The 23,014-nt window shown below is 40.6% G+C and overlaps 1 protein-coding gene across 2 annotated transcripts in view; it reads right to left on the reverse strand.

The window, feature by feature from the left end:
• GRIA3 (glutamate ionotropic receptor AMPA type subunit 3) overlaps positions 1-2,368 on the reverse strand; it is a 145,797-nt gene extending 143,429 nt beyond the window's left edge. The window contains exons 1-2 of one of the 2 annotated variants that reach the window (XM_005148297.3): positions 2,095-2,368; positions 1,148-1,306 (exon numbers count right to left, since the gene is read on the reverse strand). In XM_005148297.3, the coding sequence (XP_005148354.1) occupies positions 1,148-1,306; positions 2,095-2,185 (250 nt within the window). In that variant the 5' untranslated portion in view covers positions 2,186-2,368. The remainder of the gene's footprint in view (positions 1-1,147; positions 1,307-2,094) is intronic. The other variant, XM_005148296.3, reaches the window with a different exon arrangement.
• Between the last annotated feature and the right edge of the window lie 20,646 nt (positions 2,369-23,014).

The following is a 23,014-nucleotide window of genomic DNA, read 5'->3' on the forward strand; positions in this document are numbered from 1 at the left end:
ATCTTCTAACCATCAACTTCCTCAGAAAATAGCTGAAATCCTGGTAGAATAAAGTGTCTACTTGTGCAGCCTTCCAATTACACAGTGTGGGACAGGGATATGAGAAATATGCTGCCCCAAAGAGACAAAAAATGAATTAAGAAATATCAGATATTTAAAACATTAAACTGTTTTAAAGCAAGTTTTCTGTACTGCAGTACTTGATTATTTTAGGACAGTGCTTCCTCTTTGAACATTTTATACTGCAAGTATATAAACAGGGCTCCTGTTCATAGCACAAAGTTAGTACATTGCATTCAGAGTTCCTTTAGATGAGGTGCAGGCATATTTCTGTATACTGCAAAGGGAATGCAACTACCTCACATGAAGACTCCATTCATTTTCAAAGGCTTACCATAAAACAGGTATAAAAGTGAGCTTGGACGCATCAGTACACCAAATGCTCAAGAATTACTATTGCTAAAGGAATGCTTTTTTAAATGCAGAACATGCACCAGTCTTTCAGAAAGTGATTTCACATTTTAACATCACATTAACACTACTCAAAGTTCTATTTTGCTTCTTCTGTTAATAAAGGCTCAAATTATATGTATGTACTATGAGCTATTTCTCATAATGCCAAATGTTCTGGTTCCATTTTCTCTCCCCTCAGCTCTAACATCATTTGTCAGTTTACAATTGTCTCAGCCTTTAACAGGACTCTCACTGTAAGAAAACAACACAGTATTTCAGGGTAGAGGAGGCAAGTAAGCCCCTCTACCATGTCCCCTCAAGGTCACTTCTAAACAGCTGGTTTTGTTTGATTTGAAATCATGCTGTTTCACACAGATAGGTTGTAGCCTCAACAGAAAAGGGATGTTAATTCAGCAGCAATCCATTGATCACAGCTAAACAGCGCTGCTATATAAATAAGATGGTTGTTTCTCTGGAAAACAGAACTAAAAGGGTGAAGAGAAGTGGTGAGAGAACTTTCTCTAAGGTATTATTCAACCATATAAAGCTGCAAATCTACTAAACATCATGCCAGTACACACATTTGTTGCATTGTTTTGTATGAGCAAGAATGCCAGGCTATCAGGGAGAAAATGAATGCAAGGATAGATAACAAATAAATATATATATATTTTTAAAGCATGTATTTACTTACAAGCATTTGTCACTGAAAAACTGTTGGAAGAGTCCAAGTGATCTACATGATAGTTCAAATGGAAGGGCTTTTCTGTGGTATTTTGGTTTGTGTTGTATAACTGCACAGCAAACCGGAATGCACTGTGCTCCTGAACAGTGTTCCTCATGAAAAGTCCACCTAGGATTGAAAACAAACCAAAACAAAACAAAATGGTATTTCAGAACCAGTTTTGAGGAGAAACAGTGGCAATAGGTCTCATTTGCATACCGCACATCTCATGAAAGAAGGAGCAGGCTGAGCCCGAGCACATAATACTGACAGAGCACGTACATGAAATACGTACTCCGAGTCCAAAGTTAAGCTTTTAAAGCCATACACCACATCCAGGTGCCCCCGGAGCGATCCGGAGTCACCGGGAGCTGCAGGTGCCCCTTTAGCACCCGACCACTGACACACGATGCCCGCACGCTGATTCAGTCCAACTCGGGGAACTGTGCTCCTAAATCATCCCCAGACTACCCAAATAACGTGTCTCTGTAGAGTTATGGGCTACGGACACGGGTGGCGTGGCAAACGTGCGGTCTGGTGGAGAACAGGCAGAGCTGAGCGCTGCTCCGGTGGAGAGGCAGGGGAAAGTCCCCCGTTCCACCCGGATACCCTCAGCCTCACAGCTCCACCGGCCCCGGGTTCAGGGCAGACTGGCGCCGTGATTCCCTCACGTTGTTTGCTACACGGGATGCGCTGCTTCAGGGAGCGATTCCGCATGAGCACGGACCGCATCCTCCGCCGCTCGGAAGGGAGCGGACAACGCGGCTGCCGCAGCCCGAGCATCGCTCCTGCTTCTCGCTCGGGCAGGAACCGGAGCGGGGCTGGCCCCGGAGCTGCACCCCCGCTCCCCTCCATACAACTTCCCCTCGGCTGCTGGGGGGGAAGCCGCAGGTCGCGGTGCCGCGGTGGGCGCTTACCGATACTGATGGTGTTGGGGAACCCTGCCAGAGCCTTCCCCAGCAGCCCCGCTAGCAGCAGCAGGAGGGTCCGGGGCACGCTCTGCCCCATTTTCTTCAGCCCCTGCGGTTCAGCCCCTAAAACGAAATTGGCGGCACAGGCATGGGCGCAACTGGAGAATCGGAGTAGTGTCAATGGTGGTGGCGATGTTGGCGGAGGTAGTGGGAGGGTGGTCCCCCTCCTTCCTTCCTTCCTTTATTTTTTCCCTTCCCCAAATCCCTCTCCTGTTGTCTTCACCCCAGCCGGGGAGGGCTCATTGGCTGCGAGATTGCTTTCTCCCCCCGTCTCCAGCAGCCCCCCCCCCAGCGCAAGGACTTCCCCCAAAGATGGTGGGTAGCGGAGCCGACGAGGGTGCTCCGCCCGGGCCGGGCGGGGGTTATCGATCAAACTTGGCGTGAGGCGGTTGGCAGCCGCTCCGCTCCGCTCGCCCAGCCCCGGCGCTGGCGTCTGCCGGCCGCGGCGGAGCTCGGGGCTGCGGTCGGTGGGAGCTCACCGGCCTCCCATGGGCCGGCCCCCGGCTGCAGCTGGCCCCTTTAAAGCTGCATCGCCCCGGTGTGTGTGTGTGTATGTGTCTGCCGCCGGGGGAGGAGCGGAACGGAGCCGGAGGGAGGCGGTGGGGAGAGGGGATGCGGTCGGGGTCCTGCCCAGGGCCGGGGATAGGCGGGCGGTGCGGGAGCCTCAGGGCCGGGATACGAAAGGAGAGAGGCCCCGGGAGGGCTCGGCTCGGTGCCGCCGGGCCTGCCGCTCGGCTGATGGAGGACGGCGGCCGCGGTGCGGGGCACACGGGGAGAGGGCCCCCCGGAGGGGAGAGGGCTGCGGGGGAGCCGGAGAGCGGGGCTGCAGCGTGGAGGGCTGGAAGGGGCACAGGGCAGCGAGAAAAGGCGCAGTGATTCCCCATAGGGGCTGCCTGGGCTCTCCCCATCCCTCCTCCAGTGCCAGCACCTGAGGGAAGAGGCTCCCGCATTCATCCGCCTACAGTGCCATGAAGTGGAGAAAGACAAGGAAGAGTTCATCCCACGCAAGGGAATATTAGGTTCTTTCCTTATCTCCTCTAAAGGAAGGAAATCCGACAAAGTCTCCCTGTCTGGGAGACATCCCTGGCAGATGCTGTGCTGCCCCAGCCCAGAGCACAAAGCATGGCTCACCCGGAGTAGGCTGGTGGTGGGTGCTGGACACTGTAATTCTCTGCTATCCACTTGGCTGAGCACCAACCTTTATGTGCCCCTAGCCCGCACATCCGTAGAGAGCTATTGTGCTTCTGCTTGAAGCTGAGTTCTCTGAGGGCTTGATCTTGCACCTGTCTCCTTGACACCCCACTAATGGATCCTGTAGCTCTTTTCTCTCTTTGCTGCTTTGAGGCTCATAAAACTGTACAAAATGGAGACAGAAAATTGGTACTAGGCCATCTAGTCCACCCACCAGGGAAGGTTGTTCTTCACTTTCTTTTTCCTCTGCTTTCAGCAGGTTACTTTCCCTTTATACTCTGTGCTTCCCTTCCCTTACACTCACCCCCACCCTTAACCTCAGGCTCTGGTATTCAGTTGAGTTAGGGATAATACCAAAAGCATTTGGCTTTGCATTTGCAAAATAATCAACCAGTGCCACTGGCTGTAGTGTGGGAAAGGTGGCATATTCCTGCTAATGTGCTAATGGGTTAACATGAGAGATTCAGACCACTGCTCTTCAAGGAAGCCAGAACACAGTTGAAGAACAGGACATCATTCAGGAACAGGACATTCATGATGCAGGAGCATAACATACATGACTCCTACTTGCTCCTAGGTGCATGCACTGATTGCTACATGTTGTGTTCCTTATGAAAATCATGCCCAGAAGATGGAGTCTAATCCAGTTCAGGCAGGGGCAGGCATCAGGCTGTAGGGTGGCTGGTAATGTCCCTTGTTAGGATTGAGATAGCAGTTGTCACTTTATCTCTCTACTTAGAGAAACGATTATCTGTATGGATAGGTGGGGTATAAAGTCCATCTCTATACCTATAGCACTCCACTAATATTACCAATGCATTCTTGTAAACATCCCCATGAAGCATAACTGTATTGTTTTACAGATGTGAAAACTTTAAAATTAAGGAAAGCAATTGGCCCAGCCCACCTAAACAGGAAGTTTTATATGAGAATAAAGGTCATGAGCAGCAGCCCAGCTTAACTGTAGAGCACTCTCTCAAATGTCCTAAGATAAGCATAGCAGACCTGAAAGCTGCAGACAGGTAACTGAAGTTTAGACATTGAAGACGGTTCTGAAAGTCAGGTTCCTGTCAGCAAATCATTTCTCTTTCTGTTTGCAAACTACTTATATTTCCTGATTCTACTCACCTCCAGCCCATTTCTAACACATTCTCTATGAAGTCCTGCTGTCCCCCTTTTTGTGTCCTTTCCTAGTGGCCCTGCTTTCTTCCTGTTCACTTGCTCTCACAAAGTTTTCTCCATCCCTGCAGCTGTGTACTCCAGGCTGAGTGCTACCTGCCACACTGACAGCTGATGATGTACTGGAAAAGATATGACATAAATTAACATTATGGATGTTAGAACAAGAGAAGAGAGAAAATATCTGTGGATGGAAGTGGCTTGTGTCAGAATCTCGTTTTCATACACAGCCAGTAGGGTGGGTACCTCATCTCAAATAAAATGGTGCTTCACAGCCTCATCTTGAGTTGGAGACTTATTATAATCCAAAATATATCTGTGCTTAGAGACAAATAGATTTTCATTACCACCCACATTTTTCTTCATGAGGCCCCTAATACATTATTAGCATTTTCAATATGCACGTTGCTTTTTTGCTTAGGCAATTACTGTCATGGTACTCTTTGCAGATACAAATGCTACAGTAGCAGTCCCTTACAGGTTTTGAGAAACCCAAAGAGACCCCATCCCAGTTTATCTTTCTTTCAGCAAACCCAGTGTGTCTTAGGGCTTGAGACAAGGGGGGGCTTCTCCGAATCAGACTAAAACAATAGGGGATTAGTTGGCTTTATTTGGATATTAATACCATGCAAGTAGTTTATATACTTTGCTAGAGATGCTCAGTGGCTTCAGTTAATGAGTGCCATGGTAACCAAGGTCATGCCAGATGCTTTCCCAAACCTTCCCTAACTAAATACAACCAGAATTTTGCAGTATCATCAGAGCTTCACGTGTAGATGGTTCATAGTGTTCTGGGACAGTAGGGGATTCTGTGTACTATGTACCTGAGAAGAAGGAGGTACTGATTTATAATTAGCTAATGTGTCCTCATTGTAATGTCTAATAGTGGATTAGAAAAATGCTATGGAATTTGGGACACTCTTCTCACTGAGCTTTCTGATTTTACAAGGTTAAACCCATAGTATTAGCATAAGGCCATGGCAAAATCTATACCGGGATTTTGTGGCTTAAGCTTCACACTAACTGGACTGCATTTATCACTTCTGACATTCCTTTTTCTAATTGCAAGAGAGAGGCTCAGGCAGTGAGTTTCTCAGTTGTGCTTTTCCGAATACCAACCATAACAGGTTATAATTGCCAATAAATGTATTACCAATTGTGTCTTACAGACTTTCCTTCCTTTTCTTTCTTTTTTCTTTTCTAAACTGGTTTTCTTCATTAAAACAAAGGACACACAATTAATTGAACTTTCTGTTAGTGTCAGCATTTGGATTAGCTAAACTGATTCATTCTACCATAGACACTTAACAGACAGAGTGATGTTTGGGAGAGACAGAAGCAAGATGAGAAGGGAGAAGATGAAACTACAGATAGGAGGAGTCAAGGGGAAAGTTGGTGTCAAAAGAGGGAAGATGAATACGGACATAATAGCTTCATGTATTTTAGACAAGAGGTCAAAAGGACATCTACTTCAGATGTGATTATGTTATGAGTGGGCATAGAAGAAACTATAGAGACTCTCCTGTTTACCTTTCATTACTGTGCAATAACGAAGACATAAAATGAAATTAAAAGGCAGCAGAGAGAGACAGGTTAAGAGAAATATGCTGCTATGCAGTTTATAGCTAATCTATAAAGCTGTCTTCTACACAGCACTCTGGGAAAAAATGATTATTTTTAACAGTTTCAAATTTTATGTGAATTAGTAGATTAAATGCATTAGACTAACTAGTAAAAAGATTTTGGGATTAATATTAAGAATCCATAGCAAAAATGGCTCAGAAAAGATCATATGCATGACAAGAGTTTCCAGTATGTCTGAAGTTCTTTGACAGTTTTTATACTGGTCAGCAGTAGAGACAAGATAGGAAACTACCTGAATCATTGATTTGTTATTCATTTTTGCTAAGAACAGTTAACAGGTGAAATCCTGGGACCACAGAAATGTATAGTAGGTTTATTGACATCTGAGCTAGGATTTTACCAAACACATCCTGGCAGAATAATATGGTCTGGTGGATAGGAATATGTTCTTGTACACAGAAAGATGGCCAATATATATATAGGAACAGGGTCAAGGAGGAAACTTGATACAGAAAAAGTCATTGCTCCATTACAGGAGTCTAATACAACGTCAGGTAACAGAAGCAAATTTAGGCAGCAACTTTAATCGGAACTGAACTGACTGTTACAGTAATAACCTACATGTATTACAATTGCAGAACTAAGACACAAATGTGGAAAAAGTCAGCATGTACAAATGTCTTCATTTTTCCTGGGTTGGTGGTATCTTCAGGATACATACTTCTAATTCTTCTATGAGCTACGGGGCTGGTGGAGATGTACTGTTATTATAGTCTCATAATGTCAGGAGCAATTTATATTACCTTCTGCTTTCTGATTAACTGTACACTAGGCACTGCTGGCATAACACAGCCCTGTGATTCTTACTTAAACCTGTACTTTTGCTGTGCTCATCTATATTTATTACTTCAGGAAACAGTAAATCAAATAAAAAAGTAATGGTATCCCCTATATACTGTTAATAAAGTAAAGCCTCTCTCTCTTTTTTATATCTATGAGTACACTTTTCAAGCAATATTGGGAGTTATATCCAGTTCATACCCACTTGAACTGTGCGGAATCTGACCACTGAATACTTAATTTCTGTATGTAATTACTGAGATATGTACTTAAAGACAATCTCTTTTAACTCTAAGTAGTGAATAATCACTTCAGAGAAATGTTTGCCAATCAAAAGTCTATTTTCCTTTGAGTGTGTTTATATATTACCATGACTCACCTCATCTCAGTTCAAAATGGACATTCAGTTCTCTGCTAATTTCAAAGAACCTCTTTTACTTCTGAAGTAAGCCTTTGCAGAACTAGGATATGGAATCAACTCTCTTTTTATAGAGCTCATTTGATTCATAGAAACAAGGTATTAATATGGGAAGGAAACTGGAAAAAGAAGCTGAGAAAGTTGGGGCTGTTCAGGCTGGAAAAGAGAAGGCTGCTTGGAGACCTCATAGCAGCTTCCAGTATCTGAAGGGGGCCTACAGGGATGCTGGTGAGGGACTATTCATTAGGGACTGTAGTGACAGGACAAGGGGTAACAGGTTAAAACTTTAACAGGGAAAGTTTAGATTGGATATAAGGACTACCCTTAAGGGCAGTGAGGTACTGGAATGGGTTGCCCAAGGAAGTTGTGAATGTTCCATCCTTGGCAGTGTTCAAGGCTGGGCTGGACAGAACCTTGGGTGATATGGTTTAGTGTGAGGTGTCCCTGCCCATGGCAGGGGGGTTGGAACTTGATGATCTTAAGGTCCTTTCCAACCCTGATTGTTCTATGATTCAAATGGTGTCTCCCTTAGTCCTGGGGAATGTGTTTTGTGTGGAAGTATAGGTCTCTCCCTTGATTTGTCACTGCCCAAGAAATGTCATCTTAAATGTGAAAAGATTTTCCTGTACAACTTCCATGAAAATAAAGCATTTCTTCAGATGAAAAGGTGTACATAGCATACACAGTAAGAATGAGCAGCTCTGGTAAAACCTGCCCTTAAAAACCTACCTAACCTAACACCCAACTCAAAACAGCATCTCAAGGTCTAACAAGACAATAAATGGAAGAAAACCACCAAGGATGCTAGCAAAAAACTGTCAATATAGGGAATTTACAGAACAGTCCAGAACCTGAGAAGGCAATAGGGAAAGATCTTCAGAAGAGATAGATATCCTATTGCAGCATTGCAGTCTAACCCACAGGCTGGAGATTTTGATCCCTGTATACTAAAAGATCTAATATAGTCTTTAAATCATATTTTGTTGTATTGTGAAGGACTTGCATTGTCCATCTGCAGAGATGAATTTCACCTAACGTGATTTGGTTTATTGATTTCGGTGGGATTAACCAAGAGTACAAAGGTGACTAGAGTTTTAACGCTGATGTGAATAACACAATGTGGTTCTGATAATCTGCAGTGTTTGGGAGACAAGCAAATCCTTTGGAAACCCAGTGGCTTTTGTGTAAAGATCTGATATTTACAATATAGCCAATATAAACAGAAATGTTCTCTATGAAACTTCCATTCATAATTAAAAGTTGTTCGGTTTGGTAAATTGCACCTTGTAGCAGTTGTACTGGATCTTGATAATTACAGTGTAAAACTTACTCTTTGCTTGCTCTCTCAGCACAACAGAAGGCATAAGAAGTGAAAAAAACCCAACTGAACAACTGGAAAAAGGTTTTGTGAAAGCAGTTCTCACCTTGTGTCAATTTGAAGAGTCTTAAGCATTTTCCAATAGGTCTGCAGTGGTCCTTGTATAGCAAATTGACTGATGATGGATCTACTCTTCTTAATTACCATTTGCAGACTCTTCACCTGATGTGTAGAAAAAGAGATATTTATTTATTATCATGTGCTAAATGTTGGTTTAGTATCAGTTTATCTTGAAACTAGCCATGAACATGTAAACTGCTAGAACCCTATTTTGAGCTCTGCTGTGTTCTTATAAGCACTCAATAACAATTAAGCCCTCAAACACTAACATTAAGGTAAGATCACTGTGATCTGTATATTTGATTTCACTCTTCTCATCTTCCCCTGTGTATTCTAGGAGCAAGGTAGCAGACACGACAATCCTTCTGTGCTTCCCTTAAGACTAAAGGTTAGGCAGAAATTTCCTTTCATTTAAAAATGATTCTATAATCTGGAATTTAACATTTGTTTTTACTGTTTAGCTTAGCTGCATACTTACCCCCTGAAGAATCATGTTTCAAGAGCACAAAATTAACTGAGAAAAGAAGCACTGTGATTTTTCTTGCTTCAAATTATGTAAAGAAACCTCAAAAGATTTTTTACACTTAAATTATTATTTTATCTTTTATATGGCTTTATAAATATTAGGGATATCAAATGTGATTGTTTCCCTTACTGCTGGAGGCCCCTCTGGTACTACAGAGAACTGTTGAAAACATAAATCCATAACTGGACGCTCAATCTCAGATAATAATTTGTGTATCTTAACAAATGCAAAACAATAAATGTAAATCAAGTCAAATCCTTCCTTTCCATGAGTCATATGCTATTTCCTTGGTACTTGTGATGCAGTAGCCTAGAGTTTAATCTAAAACCCATTACATTCATTAAGCATCATTCTATTGACTTCAATAGTCTTTGAATAAAGCTAATAGCCTATTTTGTTCCTATATATCCAGCGCTGAGGTGCAATGGAGGCAAGGAAACAACAGGAAAAGCAGGACTAGAATTTTATATATTTTTTTTGTATCTCATAAGCTATTTATTCTTTATACAGCAGAAAGGATAAAATAAAAGAGCATGGATTTTATTTGGTTTCTGGAGGAAGAAGGTGGCAGAGAGGTCACCCTCCAGTTCTGCCTTGAAACCTTAAAAATACATAAAAATCACTCTTCTTCAGAAGCAGTATCTCTGCCTCCTGTACCTAGGTTATGACACTGACTTAGAGCAGCATCCAACTGCACAATTACTCTCATGGTGATTAACCTGTTAATTAAATCTCTAAAATCAAGATAATTCAGAATCGTCTGTAATGCCTTCTTGGTAATCAGCTGTGCAGTTACCAGGAGGGTTAGCTAAGAAGTGGCCAGTCTTACACATAATATTAAGTGTGATGTAGCAAGTTAAGCAGGAAATGCAAACACATCATTTTAGACTTAACTTTGAAATCTCTTGCTTTTGTGTTGCAAGGCAGACCTTACACATTACTTTGACATACTATTGTTATTTGCAATGTAATCTTGTATAATAATTAACTCCAATGGATCCACTGCAGTGCTTTAGCAAAGTACTGGGGACTGTTAAATTGGACTGTGAATACACACTTGCTTTCCTTATTTCTAACATAATTATGCCATTGAAGAAAAAAAAAGGCAGATTAATGGAAAGGCGTTGCTAAATGGGGCTCCTTGGTGCTGTAAATTTCTGGAGTGCTGTTATAAGGGTTTGAAGCATTAAGTATATATGAAAAGTGATGTGCTGGAAATCTTTTGGAAAGCACTTGTTTCTGTTATTCTTTAGGGAAACATTCTGCTGTCAAAGGTGGAATCCAGTGACAGCAGCACCAAAGGCTATGTTTTCACTGCAAGTCTATGCTTAGCTTTAGGGCCACCCCATTCCACCCAGCATCATGCGATCTTGTATGCCTTTGTATACATGAACTTTGAACCTATTTTTGCTGTTAGAGCTGAATTCAACTTCTAAGTAGATCAGCACTCCTAAAGCAAGGAATTTAGCTTTAAGGCATACATAAATTCATGTGTTTGCTACATACATCTCATTGGATTATGGATTCAGTTTGGAGGATAAATCTCTCTTTTAGGGACTTACTAATGTATTGAGAGTATTCTAATTCTATAGGAATTGGACCATAATGACCACAGTTTCTCAAGATTTGCATCTCCTGGACCCTTAGTTTCTGAATAATTCGTCTCCCATTTGGCTCTTGCTAGACACTACCTGCCACTTTGTACAGCTCTACTGAGCATTTGACCCTTTGTTCCACATGCTCTGTCTCTTTTTGCAGAAGAATGCTGAAAGACATCACCTCAGCAGGCTGCATTGTTGTAAATACAATGAGGCTAACTATAAAATATGGCTCAGAGTGCCAGGAGCCCTCTCAGATCCTGTTCAGTCAGCAGTCAACAGCAAATCTGTGTACAGATCAATATATGATAATTACCAGCCCAGTGATGTTGCTTTAACAGGTCAAATCACATATGATGTTTGGAAATTAGGACCCCGCCTGACTAGGAAAAAGAGGCTTGGGAATGACACTGTAATTACAGGATGAAACTCATTCAGAAATGGCAGGTTTTTTTCTAGAACACTCCATGAATCAATATATAAGGAAACTGAAGTCAGTGACAATTAGCAGTCTGAGAAATACCCCTGCAGACCTACTGTCAAACCGAAGTGGATGTCAGGCCATGATGGATGTATCTCCACATAGGCACAGAACTATGTGAATAGGGTCTTGTACTTGCGATATATTCTGCTGGTTTAGCTCAGTGAAGAACCTCCTTAACTGCAGCATGAGCTTCACTCAAGCTAAACCGGTTATTTCACTTTGGAGATGACATTGGAAACTTACTAAGTGCTGAGATCTGTATTTAAAACAAGACCAGAATCCAGCTGTTTTACTTGTTCGCAGTGAATGCCTTTTCCATACTTTGCACAATAATGAACCAAAAGCCAACTAATTTATGCATATTTTCAGTATGCAAAATATACATACCAGCTTTTTTGTAAGAGATTATTCCTGTCATGCTCACATTTACAGAGCCATTTGGTCAAATAGCAGAGTCCCCATAACTTTACACTCACATATGCCTTGATTATGATACATTTCAAATAAGCTGATAGTTATCTTCTAAAATAGATACATGAAAATAATTTCCCCAGAACTATAGCTGTAAGCTAAAACCACAAAGATCAGCTGACAGCACTTCTCACATCCGTCAGCATCGTTCATTTTTGATGACAAAACATAACTAAAATTTCCCAAATTGGTTCATCAGGGAAGATCTCTCTCAATTTAGTTGGTGCTCATCAAAAGGCTTTTGCTGAATTTGTGAGGTTTGGGAACATACAAGACCATTTAGGCTACTCAAGGCAAAGGGAAGCTGAATGGCAGCTCTTAGTAGTAACAGCATTTTTCAAAGTTCACAAAGAGCCTCAAGGTCATCAGACCATTAAGCATAAGAATATAAAGATGTAACCTCTAGATAACATTCCAGTCCCATGCACCGTGAATAAGAAACCCTCACTGACATCAGTGAACATCAGACTGGACTCCAAGTCATTAGATCAGAAACACAGAAAGAGGAAACACCATTCTAATTTTATCTTCATTAGGCTGCGATCATCACATCTTAAAACCAGGCAGTACATATATATATACATTCCTATAACAGGAAATACATTTCTGAATCAGAGGTTTGAATGGTTCCAACTGACCCAGAAATTAAATACTTCACAGCAGCTTTGCATAAACAGCATCATGGTGTCCTATGTACCTCTTGATTATTTGTACCAAACATATTCCTGTTAAGATTAAAAATGCACTTTCAAGCTCTCAATTCTGGGCCCTAAAACTCAAGCCATATTCCCCCCCTTCCCAATCTCACAACCAAGTAGCCTTTAAAGGCTAAACCAGGCCTTCAATATTTTCAGGGTGATACCACTGCCTTCTAATTGCACTCCCAGTGATGTCCTTGCAGCCTAAAGCCTATCAGTGGGATTTATCAAGTGCAACAAACTGAAACTTCCGAAACCTTCAATTCTGTTGAAGCTGCTCATAAGAATCCAGTTTGCATGTGCCGACTATGTTGGCTCTTCCTGAGAAACAGAAGCAAGAGAGCAGTGAAAGCCTATTTTTGGCATGAAAGCTGGCATAGCTCAAAAATGTGAGCCGGACTGCTAAGTGAGAATGTGCAATAAACAGATTCCCCACTCTGGGCAAAACTGCTCAGGTAGGGTTTAGCATGTATTTCAGCTCTATGGCTTTTCCTTCTGTTCAGTATAGTACATGATTTGTACTCTTAGCCCCAGAAATGGTTTGGAGATGAAAGTTAGTTTGATCACAAAAGCAGCTCTATTATTCCAGGACCAGCATGGAAAGAAAAGCTGTTCCACTCAAACATCATAATGTTCCCTACCTCTGTATTCAGACTATTAGAAAACTGCCTGTATTCTCCCAAACACTAATCCCCTCCTCGCCTGATGTTTTTCAGTGTTTCAAAGACATTAATAGATATTCTCTAAAAATGATGTTTTATTAAAAAAGGAGATTGAGCCAAATAACCTTACAACTTTTGGGAGTACTCCCATTGTCAGGAGATTTTTCTGCTGAAGAAAGGATTACAGACCTCAGGATCTGGCCCTTCAGTTCATATGCAGAGTCCTGACATCATACCATGACAATTTAGGTAGCCAAAAAGAAATCACAAGCAAAGGTTAGTTAATATTTGAATATTGTTGTTTAGCTATAAATTCAGACACTAAGCACAGATTAACTGGATTTGGGGCTATAGATGCTGTAATGCAGCAAGGTCAGGGCTGAATGAAATGACTAGAAATCAATCGTGTCAATTACTGCTGGGGAACAGGGCAGTTAATTGTTTCAGAACTAGTCTGTAAAATGCCTGTACATGGTTGATGACAGAGGAGATAACAAACCAAGCAAACTATACCTCTGTTCCATACATAGATATGCTGAAACTGTGTTTGGTCTGATTAACTCAGCAAAGTTGGGGTTGCTAATTAATGGTGCTTTAATCTGAAGGTAGAAAAGTTACCTCTGGGAGCCTAGGGAGGGACTGTGCTTCATTTAGACTTCTAAAAACCTGTATGGATATGAAGTGCATATGCTTTGGGTGTAAGAAATGCTAACTGCTTGGCATCCATTTATTGGCAATGGAAGATGCATTTACAAGCCCCTTTGCCTGCTAGCACCAAGGGATTAACAATGCACCAATTCTTTGAGCCTCAGGGCCTGATTCTGTGTCACTGAAGTCAATAGAAGCTTTGTCATTGACCTCAACAGGCACAGGCTCAAACACTCAAAGAACACATTATGTGATGCATGTTCTTTAAAATAAGGCTTAGCAGTTTTGTGTTTGCAGAACCGGGATGATGACTGACATAAAGAAACTGAAATAGAGAGGCAAAAAACAAACTCCGATTCCCAGTTAGGCAACTGACTACATCTGAACACAGTTTAAAAACAGACAGAAAAACTGCACTGAGTAGCTGCATTTTGCATTACATTTAAACTGTGAATAATAGCTTCTGAAATCAAATCTCTAATTTAGGTACCTGAAAACAATGTAAATCAGTGAAAGCAGCAGAAACTCTATAATTCTGAGAACCCTGGTTACTTTGTAATGAAATACAGGTGCAGGAGCCTGTATGTAAGCAGGTCTCAACTAGAGAATTCTGACTACTATATACCGCTTGTAGCTCTTCCCTCTGACATTCCTTCATCTGCTTCCAGGAGCCCATCTCTCAAATGACATGGGCACATAAATGTGAGAAACTTTGCTAAGAGCAACTGTTTACCACTATATTCAGGGATGTAAGCAAGTTAATGGCAGCATGTAATAAGATACATACTCTGTAACCACATACAGTCATTGGCTGTGCTTTCCCTTTCTAGCTTCAGCATTAATGAGAAACTCTTTCAGTTTTCCAGAACTTAATCTATAAACGGAACAGCAGGGCCTGCATATACATATTCATGTGAAAAAACTCTCAAGAGGAATTATAGGCAGTAGCACTGTTCATCGTCCTCACATATTGAATGAATCAAGTATTGGCCCTCTAGGCTTTGTAAGTGTTACCGGTCACCTCAGTCACATACCATTGCTTCTGATCCATATCAAGATGATTTGCAAACACATCGGCTTCTCCAGAACAGCTCTGTGAATACTTCCAGTGAGAAAGCTTATTTGCTCAAATCATTGTGATATCTTATTTACCCAACACAGTCTTGGGGGAAAGAAAATGTATTCTGTCACCAGCATGTGTAAAAACAGAAAGGAAACCTTCACTGGCTCTTCCAGACAAAAGCTGAGCACATCAGCGAGTGCACTATTTAGAGTGGGGGGAGGATGCTGCAGAAGTGTCCTTACACTGGTAGGGGTTAGAGCATCATTCCCTAGACACAAAGGTCTTTTGTAATACCAAACCCCAAAACATTTTCTCAAGTCAGTGCCATTATCACATCCCAGTGGTGCAGAATGTTTAATGCTGAGCAGCTAGTACATTTTATGAATTCATCACTTTGCTGTTGAACACTGGCATGCACTGATAGCTAGGCACAAAAAAGCTCCAGCGCTGTACAGAAGTGGCATTCAGCCTTTGACAAGCGAAGAGCTACTTTGTCATCAAACAGAGGCTCACAAAACCATGAAAGAATGAACCGCATTTAAAATAGAGTTTTATGCAAGAGTTAATACACTGCTCCAAACAAGTCAGCAAAAGCTACAGTCAGAACAGTGTTTGTCAGAGCCGAAGGCCTAGGCTCCTTGGCTATCTGTCACCAGTCTCAGAAGACTGGTTCTGTGTAAGTCAATACAGTCCATATGTGTGTGGGCGCACTCACACCTCTATTTTTTGTTTCAGATTGCCTGGGGCCAGCTGCCATAGCACCTTCAAGACACCATGTGATGTCTTAATCAAATGTTAGCAAGGAGCTTGAAGCAGCTTAAAAGGCACAAATGGGATACAAAATACAGGGGCACTGAAATATGACATCACCAATGATTAGCTTCACTTTTTGTTCTTGTCCTTTGCATGTTTTTCTTAGATAGGATGCTCTCTTTATTGTTTATTTCTCCTGAATGGATATGAACAAAGAGATACCTATTAAGAAATACTGCAGTTTAAATAGGAAAATTTGGGGTCTATTTTATATATCTTTATGCTGTCCAGATGCCTGGATTAGAATAGCAACTGAACAGAAACATGGGATTGCTGCTTTCTAACCATCTCTAAAACCTAGAGCATAAGCTTTTGCCATTTTCAAATACGAATTTTGGTTACAACCCAACCTTGTCATCCTTTCAGATGCAGACTTCCCACTGTGATCAGTGGGACTTCTAAATATTTAAGGAATATATGGGAATTATTTTTTTATCTTCAGAGTCTAAACTCTTTGTGGAAAACTGTGTTAACCAGGGAGGAAGAGAGGGAATAAAGAGAATACAAGGGAGTGTAAACAGAACTAGATAATGCTGTGCACCAAACAGTTCCAAATCAGCCCCATGTTATGCTGCTAGAATGTTGGAACTGCAGCTAGAAGCATTACATCTGCAAGGGCAGTATCTGCAGTCCCTTATGAGCAAGTTTTCAAAGACAAATCCCATTCACAATACATTACAAATAACAAAAACTGTTCCAATATTTGAGTTGTATTCACACAAACACATAGAATTATTCTTTTCTTTCAAAAAATGGAAGTTATGTTCAGAATTCCCTTTACTGAAATATTTATGCCCAGTCTGCATGGGTGAAGGGCACGTTTTTAGTACCCATGGTCTCTATAAGATAAACATGAAACTCTAGCACAGCTGGTGCTTGACAGTGGATGTATTTGTCTCTGGAATTTTGTGTTAGGGAGATTCCTTCATTAATAAAAGAACCTTTTTAGTATTCACTCTCAGATTGCTTTTACTACTTGATTCAAGGCAGTGTTTATTACTAAATATTGTACCTTAACATACTAAGATACTGTTAGTATGATACTATGTAAGTATATTATGTAGTATCTTACTAACAGGAACAGTTACTGTTAGTAAGACACTGACAGTAACATAAATTTTGCCAAATCTTAATAGTTAGCAGTGAAAGCTATATTTGTTTTCAGTGTTAAAGTCAGAAAGTAATAATGTAGTGTTTCTTTTAGACAACTGAACTTATTGACTTAATATTTACTTTTTTTACCCACATTCCACATTCACATGTTTTTTCTCTTTCTCTCTGATGTTTAAACTACACTATTTCTCTGTGATGTTTAAACTACACCGTACTTCCTCTCTAGAGCACTAAGGCTTCCAAACATGGATTTTATCTTTTGAGCCTAAAAGAGAATGGGAAGGTGTATACTAAAGGACATTTAAAACTTTACTAGAACAATCTGATTTATCTGCCTTATTGTTATCATTATAATATATGTGGTATACGTTCCCTGATCCAACACATACAATCTGATCTTTCTAGCTTCATGCCAACCATTGCCATTTTTAGTCCGAATAACACATGACGAGATAGAAGCATATCTTAAAATGCATTACAAAGAGTTCTCTACCTGGCTTTGAGATTTATTACAGTGTTGAGTGAGACTGTTTTTAGTGACAACACTGCAAAGAAATCTGTAAAAGATTTGAAAGAATACAGTCAGTTGATGAAGGTGAAACACCATTACTGTGAGTGTGGGAAAGAATAACTGAGCTTTTATCATGAACCTGTATTTTTTAGCACTATTTCACAATGAGACAGAATTTGCACTCTCTTTGTACTTTAATTAAGTCATATAAAAAAAACCACTACTGGTCTCTACTACAAGGAAGTGTGTCAAGTATGTCAACTAGTCTTTTTCATTGCTGTCACTATCAATTCTTACAGAATCAAACACCTTAGGTGATACAGTTTCTAGTAGTACAGAGAGAATACAACTGATACTCTCTTAGTATAGTAAAATTTGCAAAATCTGAATTGAAACCAAGATTTCAAGATCCTCTGTGTGCGAAACTTTAGTTAGGATCTCAATATCATTCACACAAGGCAATGCACTGGACTTGCATGGCTGAGACTGGTTCTTAACGGAGATGTTTCATGCAATTCAAGCATGTAGAAGCTTAGGCCAGCTGCTGATAGCAAGGTTGAAGACCACTATGTTAGTCTTGAATGAATGAAGTTGGAAGCTAATTCACCTTGGGTCAATCTTTTTACAGGCAAGAAGCTCCAGCAGCTCCAAACCTTCAATTTTAGTCTCCAGCACTTAGTTGACGAAACACAGGAGTAGCATGCAACTCTGAAGAAGATTAAAGAAACAATAATCTCATATTCATTCACAATTACTTTAGGCTCATAAAGGCAATGGGGCTTAATATTTATTAAACACTGTAGAAAGGGGCTCTTGGGAGGATAACTTTAATACATCCCAGGTGTAACAGCATTGAAGTCAACAGTTATGACATTTTTAAACTGACTCCAGAATGTTTATTCTGTAGAGAAAGTTTTCTCACACTGTAAATCGCTGTAAGATTAGTGTTAATCTGACTGACATGTCCTGAGCCATCCAATTCTCTGGTTAATTCTATTAGGCAGCATTTTCCACATGCTAGTTTGAAATGTTATCACATGATGGCAAACGTAAGCTTTTTTATTGGATTTATGTAAATCCTTTCTTCACTGGAGCTGTTGGAAGGGTTCTGCAGTTGCTTCCACACACTGAAAAGCATCACAAATACCTTGGAAGATATATGTTTTCTTTAGAAAGTTTAAGTTTAGAACAACCAATTCAGGTCCACTGCAGATTTCCATCCTCTTTTCCTATTACGGCATCACATGAGATGGGAGAAAAAGTTTCTACCTGAGCATCATCTTTGGCACTGTCTACCCTTAAGAAAGAATGCACTTTAAGAGAGCAAACAGGAGTGAAAACAAGAAGTTTGAATCCCTGCTTGTTTTAGCTCTCTCATTTGGGTAATTTCCCCCTTAGATTGTGCAAACTTCAAGCAATTCTCATCCAAATGGCTTTCATTTGTTGTAGTTTGTATTTGAAAATGGGCAGATTAAAAATCTCAGTCATTTCTGCTGTACAGGTAAGCACGAGAGACAGAAGGAACAAGGAAATTCTGTCTGGATGCTACTTTCCATACCTGGGGACCAGAGCAATTAGATTCTTTGATCTCAGAAGGGTCTTAATAAACAAACAAATGAGCAATGAGTCAAATAAAACCAGCAAATCCACAACACTGAAATTGCCACCTCTTTAGCATAGTCCAAAGTTGGGGTGGTTTTGTAGTTCATTACACAGCAAGGCTCTGCTTCAGCTTATCCCAGAGCTCAAGTACAATACATGTAATAAGTAACTAGTGCTGCTTGCCTTCAACCACTGGAGTAGACCCGTTTGCTGCAGTGGGGCTACTCGTACTTACAGTCAATCATGTACTAAAGTGCTTTGCTGGCCTGGGGCCTCCATGTCTCAGATGAATAAGCTTTTCTTCATTGGGTTTGCCAAGTTTCCTTCCTAAAGGTCAAAGAAAAAGCCTATTCTATTTTCCTGCTGAATTTGGTGGACCTTTTAAAAAGCATTATATATGTACTATAGGTATTGAAGATTAGTTGACCTTAGTCAAGGGAGACTCTAGAAAACAGTCCCATGGAAGTGTAACAGCTAAGGGTGAATTACAACACCTTAGATCTAGACAATTTAGCAAACTTTCTGTGCTCTTATTTATTTAGTTGTTTTTAATTCTAAGGCAATCTTCTACTTGGATGTGGAGACTCAAGTAACACTCTCCAAAATATGAAAGGCTAAATGCCACATTTACAATTGTTTCTGAAAAGAGCTGACCTTTATTAAAGTTACTGAGTAAATACAATTCCGAAGGTTTTGTTTCTCTTGTAAATTAAATGGTATGTTTGTAGATGGAAAGGTCAATTTCCAGTAAAGCTGAGCTTCAGAAAACATCACCTTTCTCAGCTAAATCAAAGGAGTTAATTAGTTTTACAGATGGAATACATAATACATAATTCTTTTATCTTTGCTTGAAAATCAATTGTTTATGGCATAAAGAGGATACACTTGTCATCATTAGGTGTAAATGTTTGTTTGCTGCAGCAACGAATATAGACTCAGTCTGCTACACAGCTTCATAAATGTGAGACACTGAGGTCCTCTGAGAGGTTTTGTGTAGGGGGGGTGGCTCATTCAAATCCTACCTGTTACCAGATTTAGTATTTAGTGAATTTATTCCATCTTATATGAAACTATTCTTTTCTATTAACAAGAAATGCACTAAGAACATATTACTGGGCATTGATACCACATGAGAACTCGTTCCTCCTACACTGTCCTTAATTTGAATAATTTTTTTATATTTAGTAATTTTTACCACAGTTTCAATGTGTCTTAGCTGTTCGTTACAGAGAATATTATTTGCTGCTTTGGGCAGACTAAGAAGCAGCACTCCCTGTCTCTATAACAGCCTTCAGCCTTCCTCTTTTTATGGCTTTCAAAAAAACCAAGGGAGAGAAGGGAGTAACGTTTTGGGGATGTGTAGTATCTATTTAAACCAGCATGTTACACAAAGCTGAGCTTCACAGAAAGCTTCATGGTTATCTCCAGAAGGAAGACATTTGAAATCAGATATACAGAAGATGCTGGAAGTATCCAGGTCTTCACAGAGATGTACCACCACAGCAGGGTGACTGCAGATTGGGTTTCTTCCCCCATGTCTACTGGTGATGTCCAGAGATTTCTTACAGACCTTACTCTCCTTGGTTTGATCTTGTAAACTTTTCATACAGTGCTCTAAGTGAAAAGCTATTTAGGGAGCGGTATTATTTACAGCTAGATATTATTTACAGCCTGTTTATACAAATTTAACCCGATAAACTTCTCCATAGAGCGGATCTTTAGGACAAATTCCACATGCCCTTGCCATGTCTGAAGCAGCAGTACTAGCTTTATTTAAAAGCCATTTAAGTATTATTATACTTTCCTGCACAAGCAGAAAATATCTAATGTCGATATTTGTTCTCACAGAAGATGCTGTATGGGAGAAAAAAGGAGAGAGACTATGATGAAATTGTCTGAAGGGACAAGTGAAAATAAAACAGCTTATATCAAGCACTGAGGTTTATAATAAGTGATGTGCTGACAACAGACACCTTCACTAAGGGAAAGGGAAACCTGAAAGATAAACATCAAAAGAATTACAGGCACATTTTCCAAGCTGCTTCACTTCTTCTTTTCATGGAAGCTGGGTGACCCAATCCTTCACAGTGCTTGTGCCACACTTAAACACTGCAGCTGTTACAGATAATATAACCTTTAATTTTGTGCCGAACAATGGTAAACTAAACAAGTGTTCTTGCTCTAGCAGAGAGCTGGGTCAAAGTGGTTTCACTGTGAAGTGTAGACTAGGTAATTTGTACTCTGGCACAGAGGTTCAATCTAGGCTTCAATAGCAATAGCATATCCACATTACTCTCTTGCAGCAGGCTCTTAACATAATTCCAGTACTATCAGAGGAACCGAAATGGGCTTTTCTAACAGTCAAATGATTTATTAACCATTTTTAATGTTCTGCTTCTCTGTTTGATTTTCTGGTGTTGTGTAATCTCCATATCCAAGCAGATTTGAGGCAAATAGTCAAAACTAACTCCTGAGTTCATCTAGGATGAAAATAAAATGGCACATTCCATGCTCTCAACTCATGCTTTCTGTTTAAAAACATCTCCAGGCAGCACATCCACGGAAGGTACAAGAACAGAATGGTATAATGACTTAGACATTACACCCGGATTTTATAGAGAACTTTAAAGAATAGGGGATATACAGAGAAGCTGTATGAAAGGCAATAAAGCTATATGTACTGGGAGTTGAAGCAGAAGATGTTAGATCATATTTTTCTCCATTCTATAGTTTTTTGACATTCTCAGTACTGATGTTCAAATTTGCTCTTGCAACACAAGGGTAGCCTACTCACTACAGATTCACAGTGAGACTCAACTACACTGTGCTTTCCCTGTGCCTCTCTTTACCTAGCTACAGAGCATCTCTACAGCAAATCTGTGCCCTCTAGCTTATTAAATCACGCATAAAGTATAGCCCCTCAGGTGATACTACAGATGCTGAAACAGATATAAGGGTTGTAAAGGATACTAGAATTTGGGGACTGCTGTGGGCATTCAACTGAAGCAAATAATCAGTGGGCTCAAGTAACTACACTCTGCCAGTGCAGCCAATATATCATAGCAAAACACTGAGGTGTATGAATGCTGGGATCTTCAATCAGATATTGCTCATTTAAGAATGGAGCTGTGCAACAGAGGCCCTATCTCTTGTACTCATTTTTCTTGGAGCAGCAGTGTGACATTTCAAAAGATGAGAAGTACCTTTCAGCTTGAATAAACTCAGAAATCTATCTGTAAACACATTTGGCCTCATCTTGAGAAATGTCAGATTTCTGGAGCTAACAGCATGGGTAAAATATTTGTGTCAGTATTTAGACAGCCACATGTAGGAGAACAGGCAGGGTTGCAACATTTTGTATTGCACTGTTTTGCAAGTACAATAGCTATAGAAAGAAATGCACATTACACCCAACGTCTTTGTCCTGCTGTACCAGAGTCAATAGTGGGAAGGAAAACTTCTTTCGCCTCCTCCTCTGCCTCATTGTAATCAGGTCTCTGACTTGCTGGGTTTCTGTGGAAGAATCCTTCCTGACATTAAATGACAACCTCTGTGTTCATTCATTACTGTTATTCATTGTTGGGGTTCCAGTAGTGTCACCTGAAATCAAATCCTTGCTGTGCTGAGCACTGTATACAGAAAATGGCAGTTCCTGCTCTGAAAAGCTTGCAGTCCAGAGAGGCAAAACAAATGTGAAGTGAACGACAGCCTACAAACATTAGTGCCATGGCTTGATTTGTGTGTGTGTTTACAGCAGTGGCTTTCAGCCTACGGTTTGTGAGCCCCAGAGGGTAGTGCTCTATAAGGGATCAAGAAGGGTAACTAAGGAGGAAAGAAAAAAAGAAAGGGCTTAACTTCACCTCACACAAATCTCTGCTTCCTCTGGAAAGTGTTTAGGGTCCCTGTACTGAAAATGCCTGAAAATCATTGTATAGGGGTTGCTGCAATCAAGCCTGTCATCTCTAACACCCTGAGACACATCAGCTTACGTATCTGGTTACTGCTTTATAGGCTAATACACCAGTCT

This window comes from Melopsittacus undulatus, chromosome 6 (assembly GCF_012275295.1).
Source record: "Melopsittacus undulatus isolate bMelUnd1 chromosome 6, bMelUnd1.mat.Z, whole genome shotgun sequence".
NCBI lineage: Eukaryota > Metazoa > Chordata > Aves > Psittaciformes > Psittaculidae > Melopsittacus > Melopsittacus undulatus.